Raw genomic sequence first — 13823 nt, forward strand, 5'->3', positions numbered from 1 at the left:
CAATAGCTGTGGACGTTCTGGTAACACCGTGGGTGTACCAGTCGGTGTATGTGTTCCATCCTCTGCTTTTCATACCTAAGGTACTGAGAATTATAAGACGTAGAGGAGTAAGAACTATACTCATGGCTCCGGATTGGCCAAGAAGGACTTGGTACCCGGAACTTCAAGAGATGCTCACAGAGGACTTATGGCCTCTGCCGCTAAGAAGGGACTTGTTTCAGCAAGTACCATGTCTGTTCCAAGACTTACCGCAGCTGCGTTTGACGGCATGGCGGTGGAACGCCGGATCCTAAGGGAAAAGGCATTCAGGAAGAGGTCATTCCTACCCTGGTCAAAGCCAGAAAGGAGGTGACCGCACAACATTATCACCACATGTGGCGAAAATATGTTGCGTAGTGTGAGGCCAGGAAGGCCCCACGAAGAAATTTCAACTCGGTCGATTCCTGCATTTCCTGCAAACAGGAGTGTCTATGGGCCTCAAATTGGGGTCCATTAAGGTCCAAATTTCGGCCCTGTCGATTTTTCTTCCAGAAAGAATTGGCTTCAGTTCCTGAAGTCCAGAAGTTTGTCAAGGGAGTATTGCATATACAACCCCCTTTTGTGCCTCCAGTGGCACTGTGGGATCTCAACGTAGTTCTGGGATTCCTCAAAACACATTGGTTTAAAACCAGTCAAATCTGTGGATTTGAAGCATCTCACATGAAAAGTGAACATGCTCTTGGACCTGGCCTGGACCAGGCGAGTGTCAAATTGGTGGTTTTTTTTTCTCAAAAAAGCCCATATCTGTTTGTCCATTCGGACAGGGCAGAGCTGCGGACTCGTCCCCAGTTCTCTCCCTAAGGTGGTGTCAGTGTTTCACCTGAACCAGCTTATTGTGGTGTCTTGCGCCTACTAGGGACTTGGAGGACTCCAAGTTGCTAGATGTGGTCAGGGCCCTGAAAATATAGGTTCCAGGACGGCTGGAGTCAGGAAAACTGACTTGCTGTTATCCTGTATGCACCCAACAAACTGGGTGCTCTTGCTTTTAAGCAGACTTTTGCTAGTTGGATGTGTAATACAATTCAGCTTGCACATTCTGTGGCAGGCCTGCCACAGCCAAAATATGCAAATGCCCATTCCACAAGGAAGGTGGGCTCATCTTGGGCGGCTGCCCGAGGGGTCTCGGCTTTACAACTTTGCCGAGGGGCTATTTAGTCAGGGGAAAACACGTTTGTAAAATCCTACAAATTTGATACCCTGGCTAAGGAGGACCTGGAGTTCTCTCATTCGGTGCTGCAGAGTCATCCGCACTCTCCCGCCCGTTTGGGAGCTTTGGTATAATCCCCATGGTCCTTTCAGGAACCCCAGCATCCACTAGGACGATAGAGAAAATAAGAATTTACTTACCGATAATTCTATTTCTCGGAGTCCGTAGTGGATGCTGGGCGCCCATCCCAAGTGCGGATTATCTGCATTACTTGTACATAGTTACAAAAATCGGGTTATTATTTGTTGTGAGCCATCTTTTCAGAGGCTCCGCTGTTATCATACTGTTAACTGGGTTCAGATCACAGGTTGTACAGTGTGATTGGTGTGGCTGGTATGAGTCTTACCCGGGATTCATAAATCCTTCCTTATTGTGTACGCTCGTCCGGGCACAGTATCCTAACTGAGGCTTGGAGGAGGGTCATAGGGGGAGGAGCCAGTGCACACCACCTGATCCTAAAGCTTTACTTTTTGTGCCCTGTCTCCTGCGGAGCCGCTATTCCCCATGGTCCTTTCAGGAACCCCAGCATCCACTACGGACACCGAGAAATAGAATTATCGGTAAGTAAATTCTTATTATCCCCCAGAGTGTATATTATGCCAGTTGATCTAACACAGAAAATTACCCTGTGGAAAACCAGAAAAGCTGCGACACGCTGGATGATTCTGTACAAAATAGTAAATATGTTACAGTAAAGACATGTTTGCAAAACATAGATACATATATTCCCACATATTTTAAAACTAAAAGAAATAGTTAAAAGCATGGGTGTGTTTGTGATGTATGTCGGATGTATACAACTTATATATGCTACTGGTACCAACCTGCAAGCAACTTGAGATAGTTGCAGCTTTACATATGCACGCTGCTTTTTAGCAAATGCATTCTGTGGCTTGTGGTGCAAATGCAGGCAATTTTGCATCAAGCCATAAGTATCATGGGGCCTTAATCATCCTTGGACGCTGGACTATGGAGGCTAATCCCGGGATTGGCTTGATCCCGGCATTTAGGCCAAAAAAAGTCCAGGATTCAATCCTGGGATTAGAAGCTCCAATCCCGGGGATTGCGGGATTTACCTGCCCCATTGTTTTTTTAAATGCCGGGCAACACTGAGCGTCCTCAGGTGGCTCAGACGCTGACCAGCTACCTCTATCCGACTCCCCCTTACCCTGCGCAGCAGGACATGATGTCAGAGGTCACGATGCGCAGTCTGATGCCAGCCACCCTCGCCGCACCCCACCACCCGGCAAACCCTCGCACCCACGATGGTGATGCCAGCCACCAGGACGCACCCCACCGCCCAGGAGCTCAGCTTCCACCCATTATGACACTTGTGTGGGCTGGGGCGGGCAGGTCTTCAACCCAATCCCGGGTATCCTGGCAATGACCTTTTTTCAATCCTGATACCCGGGATTGAAAAAAAGGCCCCGGATTGGTCTCCCTACGCTGGACCTATTCAGTCACAGCTGTCAAATGATAGCTTTACTGCACATGTGCTGCGATGGTCCTGTAGGTCCTGACAGTACATGGGGAAGTCACAACCTAAGTGACAGGCTGCAGGAGTTTGGGGCAGGATGGGGACGCATTTCAGAAAATGGAGTGGTGTTGCTTCTGTTTCTGGGGTGTGTCAAAACCAGGGACTACGCGTATGGCACAGTTCCATAGTATTTATTGTACTCAATTGGTCAATTGTTAATAAATATTTACTTAAAATACATCCAACTTTACAACCCAATACCATAAATCAAAATCTTATATCCAAAGCTTCAATATTGGACAACTCAATAACATAAATCAAAATCTTATATCCAAAGCTACAATATTGGATGTCATCTATTTACAGTAAAGTGCAGACAATCACATTGCAACAGTTTAAAGAATGTTTATTATTAGTTGTAAACATAAAATATTAGAAAAAACAAAACACTAACAAGTACAACATACACAAATGTACATACAATATCTACATATTAACAATGGTGATAAGTGACAACAGATATAGTATTCAGGAAACTGGTGATAGCACCTTACATGTGAAAACACAGTGACACTTATTAGCCTCCTCTCTATTTATCTAGAAAAGTAGCACTGAAATGCCTCCGTGTTAGTTTGTTATCAGAAACAACACATTAACGGCAGCCTGCAAACAGCAAGAGGATTTATAGAGATGCTTTCTCTTAGTTGTAGCCTAGACAAACGCCTCAGGGGATGAAATACAGAGCTATAGAACCATATGGCTGATGAACTGAATTGAACTTTTTCGGAGATTATGGTACTGTAAGTTAGGGCTGTTTGCTGCCAGCAATGAATATGATACCATGCTCAAAATCAGTTATGTCACCCACCAAACCATCATCTTCCTCGACAAATTCATCACTGAGCTTCTTCCACCAGGGCCAGCGACTGCGTTTAAGCATCGTGCTGTGACACTGCTTGGCTTTATGGGACACAGGAACAGATCTGCTGGTAAATAAGTCAATGTCCTTCTCTGTGGCATCTCTAAGACTCGGGGCACCTGGAAAACAAAGCATTAACCTGCTCAGAGGGAACAGATGGGTATGTTGGTGCTCCTTGTTGATGAGAGTGAAAGGATGAACGTGTCATAATACTCGCCAATGTGAATGGATAAACATGGATCAGCACCCTAGTCAAAGTAAATGGCTGAATACGGGTCAGCACCCTGGACAGATTGAGCAAATTAATGGGTTGATATGGGTCAGTCCCCTGCAGGCCAGAGTAAATACTTGGGTATGGGTCAGCAGCCTGGTTAGAGTGAATGGTTGGGTATGGGTCAGTGTCCTGCTGGTTAGAGTGAATGGTTGGGTATGGATCAGCAGCCTGGTCAGAGTGGATAGGTATGGGTCAGAATGTTTTTTTTGGTCAGTACCCTGGATAGAGAAAATTAACTCTTAAGAGAAAAGAGAAATGTGTCTGACGTCAAGAATTCGATGCATTTATGGCAAAAAAGGAGAAAAAAAGAATTATGAGGACACATCTATATGTGTCTTAAGGCCCGTACACACTGGTCGATATATCGCGGGACCGCCGGCCAGTGTGTACGGCCGATACGTCTGTGAACTCCGTCGTTCACAGACGTATCGCGTTGGCCGCGCAGCACAGCCGACAGCCAATATATCTACCGATATATTGGCGCGTCACTGTGTGTGTACGGGGCGGTCGGCCGACCGCCCGTACACATGCTGCGGCGGCCGGCGGTGATTGACAGCTCAGTGTGAACACGCCCGCCCAGTTCATGACGTCAGTCCCCGATGGATCGGGCAGTGTGTATGCACAGCACACTGCCCGATCCGTCCATAGATATATCTGCAGATCAATTGATCTGCAGATATATCTATTAGTGTGTTCCCACCTTAAGTGACCCTGTCTGTATATATGTGTGGGCCTGTCTATCTGTTTGTATATACAGTATGTATGTGTATATGCATGACCCTGCCTGTATGTGGTAGGTGGCAATTAACATACCAATATACTTTTGGAGTGTTGGAGGAAACCGGAGTACCTGTGGGTTTCCTCTGGGTACCCAGGCAAGCACTCCACACAGTTAGGGTCATGGTGGGAATCGAACCAATCACCTCAGTGCTGTGAGGGGGTAATGCTAACCATTACGCCATCCATGCTTCCCATGTAAATATGTATGTATGCATGCAGCTGCCTGTATGTTTCTTTATACTGTATATAACTCTGCCTATGTGTCTTGATATGTAACCCAGCCCATCTGTATGCACATACATGTGTGTGACCCTGCCCGTATGTATTTATGTGTCTACAGGTCATCTTGTCTCTATGTATGCGTGTACCTCTATATGTATCACAGCCTGTATGTGTGTAGGTCTCTATATGTAAACCTATATCCGTATCTAGATATGTAATCCTGCTTGAATGTGTTTATTTGTTAATCCTGTCCATATGTGTCTATGTATGACCATGCCTGTATGCATGTCTCTATATGTAAACCTGCCTATATGTGTATCTTTATATGAAACCCTGTTGTACTACCATGCATGTATGTATGTATCTATGTATGTATGTATGTATGTATCTATCCTTGCCTATATATATGTGTAAAATCTGTCTGTATATAGGAGTTTGTCGCCCTATGTTTTTATTAATGTCTATATGTATCTCTTCCTGTGTCTTGATATGTAACCCTGCCTGTATGCATGTCTCTATATGTAACCTGCACATATGTATGTATGCACATAAGTATGTGCAGCTCTAAATGTATTTCTGCCTGTATGTGTTTGTGTCACGATATGTAACCCTGCTTGTATGCGTGTATGTACGAGGTGTGGCTATTAAATGACCGTACTTATAAAAATAAAACATACTGTGTCAGTTAAAAGGGAATGGGGGAACAGTGACGGTGGACTATCCGTAAACAATTTCACAAGTTTCCCACCTCTTGCACAGATAGTTTGCTGTCACACAGCATTTGAAGAAGTTATATTTTTCCTGTGTATCATAAAAATGCTTAGTTTAAAAGTAGAGCAACGTGTTATCTTAAAAGTTTCAGTTAATGGAAGAAAACTCCCCCAAATCTTTCCGTATGCAATTCAAGGCTTACAGGGAAGATTGTATGTCACGTGCACATGTGTTTGAGTAGTACAAAAGAAGCAGTGACTGTCGTTAGGATACACATCAAAGAGAAAGGAAAATGTGGAAAAACAAATTGAGGAAATTGTTCGAAACGGACAGTAGACTCAACATCCGAATGATAGCAGAAACGGTACACATCAAAGAAACTGTTAAGCCGGGTACACACATCATTTATGAGGTGTGTACCTGACCGATGGCATGACTGATAACAATATATCGGCCATGCCATACATACTGAACAATATATTGTTTACGGCTGCATTCCCCTGCATCTGGTCATTGCCAGGATCGTCCAGTTAGGTGTGCAGCATGCCCAATGGGACGACACAGCAAATGACACGCTGGAGCGCATGATTGCCGGTTACACACTAGATGATGTGCCCAATATGGCTGTCTGATCTGCTGAAATTCATAGTAGAGACATTTTGGAAGAAATTCAAGCACATTAACAATTTTTTAGATAACCGTATTACCTATGATGAAACATGGATCTTGCAGTACAATCCGGAGACAAAATGCCAGTCCATGCACTGGAAAACACCATACTCAATAAAAATGAAGAAAGCAAGTCCAAGCAAATCCAAATTCAAAGCCATGTTAATTGTTTTGACATCAAGGGTGTTATTTTTGAAGACTGGGTACCAGAAGGCACAACAGTGAATCAACATTACTACAAAAATGTACTAGAAACTTTGCGGGGAAAACAGAGCAGAATAAAAAGGCCAAAGATGTGGAAAAACGGTTTCATCCTCCATCAGCACAATGCACTTGCAAATGCAGCTCTCTGTGAAGCAGTTTTTGGCTGAGAAACAGATTGCAAGTACTAGAACATGGTCCATACTCACCAGACCTAGCACCGTGTGACTTCTATCTTGTCTCTAAAGTCAAATCGGTACTCAAGGGAACACGTTTTGCATCAGTTACTGAGGCAAAGAAGAAATGACGGAGCTGCTGAGACAACTGACAGATATTCTGCTACAGCAAGGCCTTGACCAATAGAAGAATGCAGCAGTGTGTGGATGCAGAAGGGGAGTATATAGAAGGGGAACAGAGTTAAAAAGGAGATTTATGGTAGACTTACCATTGTTAAATCTCTTTCTGCGAGGTACACTGGATTCCACAGGATGCACTGTACCGCCTCCTCTGTAGCCCTGCCTCCACGCACTGAAGCTCAGTTTTGTTAACCGGTCCAATGCAGTAGCAGGTAAGAGAGACGGTAGATGTTAGTCACATAGAACCACATTCTCACGACAGGAGAAGGGACTAGCGGGCTAATGCCATACAAACCCAAAGAAGCTAAGTGCGTCAGGGTGGGCGCCCTGTGGAATCAAGTGTACCTCGCAGAAAGAGATTTAACAATGGTAAGTCTACCATAAATCTCCTTTTCTGCAGCAGGGTACACTGGTATTCCACAGGGAATAACATCGGGGATGTCCTAAAGCAGTTCCTCACGGGAGGGGATGCACTGTAGCGGGCACAAGAACCCGGCGTCCAAAGGAAGCATCCTGGGAGGCGGAAGTATCAAAGGCATAGAACCTGATGAACGTGTTCACTGAGGACTACGTAGCCGCCTTGCACAATTGTTCTACGGACGCGCCACGGCGGGCCGCTCAAGAAGGTCCGACCGAGCAGAATGGGCCTTGATAGCAACAGGAGCTGGGAGCCCAGCCTGGGCATAAACTTGTGCAATCACCATTCTAATCCATCTGCCAAGGTTTGCTTATTCGCAGGCCAGCTACATTTGTAAAAACCAAAAAGTACAAAAAGAGAATCCGACCTCCTGATGGAAGCTGTCCTTTCCACATAAATACGGAGAGCCCGTAACACATCCAAAGATTTTTTTTGGAGGATAGACCAGATGACTTGATAAAGATCCGGGGAGTATCGAAACGCATCGGCGGAACTGTGCTGTGAACAGGGGACACTGGAACGGATCTGTGGAGGGATTTGCGAGGTGCTGGGAATGCCTGGTATAATTTACCATCATGCCTTGTTTGTATACTATCTAAGGTGGACAATCCTTTAAAGTGAGAGTCCAGTGGTTACCCTGTCCTGTTTGTTTTCTTGTTTTATGTGATTAAAAACGATATTATACTATACCTGCTAATTTCTTCTATGATATCGGATGATGTGAGGAAGGTACACCAGTGAGGAATAGAGAATGGAGGGGAATTCCATTAAGGTTTGGCCTTCACCAGTCTATGCTTGAAGTGTCTACAATTGTAGTAGAACTATCCTCACGTTACGGACCCAACTTGCAATGTTCTCAAAGATATCTGCATTGCATTAACAATATTACACTATTGTTTTTTTTTTCTTTTATTGCTTGTATTGGAGTACAACTCCAAAGCATAGATCAATCGGTGCCTGTGGACAATTTGGTGATATTTCTGGTTTTCAATATTGTTCTTTGGCATGTGGTGACATGCTATTTTTCACTCAATAAGTCCATATTGGCAGCAGAACTATTCGCGCATTAATCATTTCCAGTGCACTTTGTAAATACGACAGATATTGTCTGGCAGTATCAGAAAAATTCTGAGGTAGCTCATCCTCAATTGCCTGAACTCGTGATTCAATTCCTTTTGCCGCCCAAGAGGCAGCCATAGTGGGTCTATGTACAACAATGGTAAGAGTGTAAATAGACTTCAGGCATCCCTCCACATGCTTATCTGTCGGTTCCTTCAGTGAGGTGACAGTGGTGACAGGCAGAGTAGATGACACCACAAGACGGGCGACATGAGTACACCGGCAGTGGAGTTTCCCACTTGTTACTCAACTCCGCAGGGATAGGATAACGAGCTAGCATCTTTTTAGACAGGGAAAACTGCTTTCCTGGAGATGACCAGGATTCCTGACGTATGTCAATTAAAAGGTCAGAATGTGGTAAAACTACTTTAGCAACCTTCTGACATTTAAACTTATGAGGTTTCTTAGATGTAACAGGAGGCTCAATGTCATCATCAATTTGGAGAATCAGCTTGATAGCCTCCACAAGGTCAGGAACATGAACCTGGGTTGTAGATTCCTCATCAGAAGCAACTGTACCAGTGTCTGACGGATCAGTATATTCCCCATCTTCATCGGAAGAATTATCCAAAATATTAGTGGATTGTGAGGAAAAAATGGCCCGCTAAGATGACCCCTTGGCCCCAGAGGGACGTGGGGTGGACTTTTGTCTAACCAAAGCCTTATTTAATTACTGTAACTGGACAGAGTATCCGCCCATAGCGGATTGACTACAGCGACAATATGTGGCTGTAATGGCACGGGAGGCCCCGCAGGGGGTGTAAGACGTGTTACAAGCGTAGTCAGCATATTTGAAAAAGCTGCCCAAGGTGGGTCCTGATTGGCCACAGGTGTCGCAGGCGGATTGGGAGATGTATGACACCCAGCGCTTGAACCAGCAGCTAACACTTTACCCAATGGTGAATCCGTAACGACAGCACTGTATGATGCAGGAGCGTCCACGGATATCCCGCCCTGTGTAGCAGACATTGTATGGGATGTAGCCTTAGGGTGTAACAGTACACTATGGGGGTAATTCCAAGTTGATCGCAGCAGGATTTTTGATAGCAACTTGGCAAAACCATGTGCACTGCAGGGGAGGCAGATATAACATGTGCAGAAAGAGTTAGATTTGGGTGGGTTATTTTATTTATGCGCAGGGTAAATACTGGCTGCTTGATTTTTACACTGCAAATTAGATTGCAGATTGAACACACCACACCCAAATCTAACTCTCTCTGCACATGTTATATCTGCCTCCCCTGCAGTGCACATGGTTTTGCCCAGTTGCTATCAAAAATCCTGCTGTGATCAACTTGGAATTACCCCCTATAGCCAGACAAACACAAAAAACAGCAAATAATCCCCTGTATTTTGTGACAGTAAACACAGAGCACAAACAGAGGATTTAAGCGGTGTGGGGTGACTGAAAAAATAGGATTTTAATTACCTACCAGTAAATCCTTTTCTTGTAGTCCGTAGAGGATACTGGGGTCCATTTAGTACCATGGGGTATAGACAGGTGAGTGATATTCCGAACCAGCACACACAACAAGAAAGCCAAGCTAACAAAACTTGAAACAGGAACAGCAACGGCTGAACCAACATTACTTAACCAAGTAACAACTGCAGGAATAACGAAGCACTGGGCGGGCGCCCAGTATCCTCTACAGACTACGAGAAAAGAATTTACCGGTAGGTAATTAAAATCCTATTTTCTCTTACATCCTAGAGGATACTGGGGTCTATTTAGTACCATAGGGATGTAACAAAGCTCCCAAACTGGGTGGGAGAGTGCTGAGGTTCCTGCAGAACTGATTGACCAAACTGAAGGTCCTCAGAGGCCAAAGTATCGAACGTGTAGAACTTAGAAAATGTGTTCGGACCAGGCCAAGTAGCTGCTCGGCAGAGCTGTAAAGCCGCTCGGCAGAGCAGCCGCCCAGGAAGAACCCACCGACCGAGTAGATTGGGCCTGTACAGATTTGGACATGGCAAACTTGCTGTGGAATAAGCATGCTGTATAGTAAGTTTGATCCAGCGTGCAATAGTCTGCTTAGAAGCAGGACATCCAATCTTGGCCCTCATTCCGAGTTGTTCGCTCGTTCTTTTTCATCGCATCGCAGTGAAAATCCGCTTAGTACGCATGCGCAAAGTTCGCACTGCGACTGCGCCAAGTAACTTTACTATGAAGAAAGTATTTTTACTCACGGCTTTTTCTTCGCTCCGGCGATCGTAATGTGATTGACAGGAAATGGGTGTTACTGGGCGGAAACACGGCGTTTCAGGGGCGTGTGGCTGAAAACGCTACCGTTTCCGGAAAAAACGCAGGAGTGGCCGGAGAAACGGTGGGAGTGCCTGGGCGAACGCTGGGTGTGTTTGTGATGTCAACCAGGAACGACAAGCACTGAACTGATCGCACAGGCAGAGTAAGTCTGGAGCTACTCTGAAACTGCTAAGTAGTTAGTAATCGCAATATTGCGAATACATCGGTCGCAATTTTAAGAAGCTAAGATTCACTCCCAGTAGGCGGCGGCTTAGCGTGTGTAACTCTGCTAAATTCGCCTTGCGACCGATCAACTCGGAATGAGGGCCCTTATTGGGATCATAAAGAACAACAAACAGCGAGTCCGTCTTTCTGTGACAAGCTGTTCTCTTCACATACACCTTCAAAGCCCTCACAACATCCAAAGTCTTTGAAGTAGCAGAGGTGTCAGCAGTGGCGGATCCGGGGGGGGGGGGGGGCACTCGGGCCCGTGCCCCCCCTGTCATTTGTGGCCTCCATCCCCGCACAGGGAGATGACGGGCGCCCGCTGAGATTGTGTTACCAGCGGGCGCCCGTCTCTCCTCACTGAAAGCCGGAGGCAGGAGCTCAGTACTGAGCTCCTGCCTCCGGCGCTGTCACTGTGCGGCGTGCGCTATGGGAGAGACGTCAGTCATGACGTCTCTCTCATAGTGCTGAGGAGAGGACGCCAAGAGAGGAGTACTGCAGCGGTCTGGAAGCGGGAACGGGGCTCGGTAAGTATGATTTAATTTTTTTCTTCCTTAGTGCAGCGAGGGCATCTACTTGGGACAAACTACGGGGGGACATTACTACTGGGGGGGCATCAACAAGGGGCATCACTACTGGGGGGGCATTACAACTGGGGGCAAACTACTGGGGGCATTATTACTGGGGGGCATCTACTGGGGGCATTACTATTGGGGGCAGCTACTGGGGGACATTTTTACTGGGGGACATTATTACTGGTGGCATCTACTGGGTGTATTACAACTGGGGGCATTTTTACTGGGGGGTCATCTATTGGGGGCAAACTCCTAAGGGGCATTACTACTGGGGGCAAACTACTGGAGGACATGATTACTGGGGGGCATCTACTGGGGGCAAACTACTGGGGGACATTATTACTGGGGGGCATCTACTGGGGGCAAACTACTGGGGGACATTATTACTGGTGGCATCTACTGGGTGTATTACAACTGGGGGGTCATCTATTGGGGGCAAACTCCTAAGGGGCATTTCTACTGGTGGCAAACTACTGGGGGACATTATTACTGGGGGGCATCTACTGGGGTCAAACTACTGGGGGACATTATTACTTGTGGCATCTACTGGGGGACATTATTACTGGTGGCATCTACTGGGTGTATTACAACTGGGGGCATTATTACTGGGGGGTCATCTATTGGAGGCAAACTCCTAAGGGGCATTACTAATGGGGGCAAACTACTGGAGGACATTATTACTTGGGGGCATCTACTGGGGGCAAACTACTGGGGGACATTATTACTGGGGGGGCATCTACTGGGGGACATTATTACTGGGGGACAACTACAAAGGGGCTAACTACTGGGGGCAAACTACAGGAGGGCATTACTACTGGCGGTGTAACTACAGGGGCATTACTACTGGCGGCGTAACTACAGGGGCATTACTACTTGGGGGCTAAACTACAGGGGGCCCAAACTACTGGGGGCATAACTACAGGTGCCAAACTACTGGGGGATAACTACAGGGGCCAAACTACTGGGGGATAAACTACAAGGGGGGCATAACTACAGGGGCTAAACTACAATGGGGCAAACTACAGGGGGGGCATTACTACTGGTGGCTAAACTACAAGCAGGCAAACTACTGGGGGCATTACCACTGGGAGGCTAAACTAAAGGGGGAGGGGGGTAAACTACTGGAGTCATAACTGCAGGGGCATTACCACTGGGGGCATAACTACTAGGGTGCTAAATGACTGGAGGCATTACTACTGGGGGCAATACGGGCATTGCATAAGGGGCACCACTACTATGGGGTCTATATAATGGGCACTACCAGTACAGTGGACATTGCATAATGAGCGCTACAACTGTGGGCATTGTATAAGAAGCGCCACCTCACATGCACTGAAGCCGCACGCAAATGTACTTGCCCCTTCCATGGTGCCCCCCCTATCATTTTCTTTTGGGTCCGCCCCTGGGTGTCAGTGACAACCGGAACCACAATAGGCTGGTTGATGTGAAACGCAGACTCCACCTTAGGAAGAAATCGCTGACAAGTTCTGAGTTCAGCTCTGTCCCCATGGAAAATCAAATAAAGCCAAGGCCAACAGTGTGACGGTCTTCCACGTAAGATATTTTATGTCCACCTCCTGTAACGGCTCAAACCAGTCCAATTAGAGGAAATGCAGCACCACATTGAGATCCCAAGGTGCCGTGGGAGGCACAAAGGGAGGTTGGATGTTTAGAACACCTTTCAAGAATGTCTGGACTTCAGGGAGAGAAGCCAACTGTTTCTGAAAGAAAATGGACATGGACGAAATCTGGATTTTTATGGAGCCCAGATGTAGGCCCACATCCACACCAGCTTGTAGAAAAAGCAGGAAACGTCCCAGATGGAATTCCACCACAGAAAAGTTTCTGCTCTCACACCAAGAGACATATTTCTTCCAAACACGATGGATTGGATCATAGTCGGGATAACCTTGTTAGGGATCCCTCTCCTGGCTAGAATCAGCCGTTCAACTTCCATGCCGTCAAACATAGCCGCGGTAAGTCCTGATAGACGAACGGGCCCTGTTGCAGAAGATCCTCGTGAAGAGGTAGAGGCCACGGATCTTCGAGGAGCATCTCCAGAAGGTCCGCGTACCAGGCCCTTCTTCGCCAGTCCGGAGCAATTAGAATTGCTTGAACCTTTTCCCTTTTTATTCTGTTTAGAATTCTTGGGATCAGAGGAAGTGGAGGAAACACGTACACCATCTGATAGACCCATGGAGTCGTCAGGGCGTCTACCGCAACCGCCTGTGGGTCTCTCAACCTGGAACAATACAATACCGCTTGAGCTTCTTGTTGAGACGAGAGGCCATCATGTCGATCTGTGGATATCCTCATCGACTTGTCAAGCACCTGAACACCTCCGGGTGAAAGCCCCACTCCCCCGGGCGCAGGTTGTGTCTTCTGAGGA

General features: G+C 46.5%; 1 protein-coding gene across 4 annotated transcripts in view; it reads right to left on the reverse strand.

Annotated features, from left to right (window-relative positions):
- Nucleotides 1-3112: 3112 nt before the first annotated feature.
- The window catches only part of IQCB1 (IQ motif containing B1), a 352259-nt gene continuing 341548 nt past the window's right edge, over nt 3113-13823 (reverse strand). For all 4 annotated transcript variants that reach the window (XM_063934042.1, XM_063934043.1, XM_063934041.1 and 1 more), the window contains one exon: nt 3113-3761. In XM_063934042.1, the coding sequence (XP_063790112.1) occupies nt 3529-3761 (233 nt within the window). In that variant the 3' untranslated portion in view covers nt 3113-3528. The remainder of the gene's footprint in view (nt 3762-13823) is intronic.

This window comes from Pseudophryne corroboree, chromosome 7 (genome assembly GCF_028390025.1).
Source record: "Pseudophryne corroboree isolate aPseCor3 chromosome 7, aPseCor3.hap2, whole genome shotgun sequence".
In the NCBI taxonomy this organism is placed as follows: Eukaryota; Metazoa; Chordata; class Amphibia; order Anura; family Myobatrachidae; genus Pseudophryne; species Pseudophryne corroboree.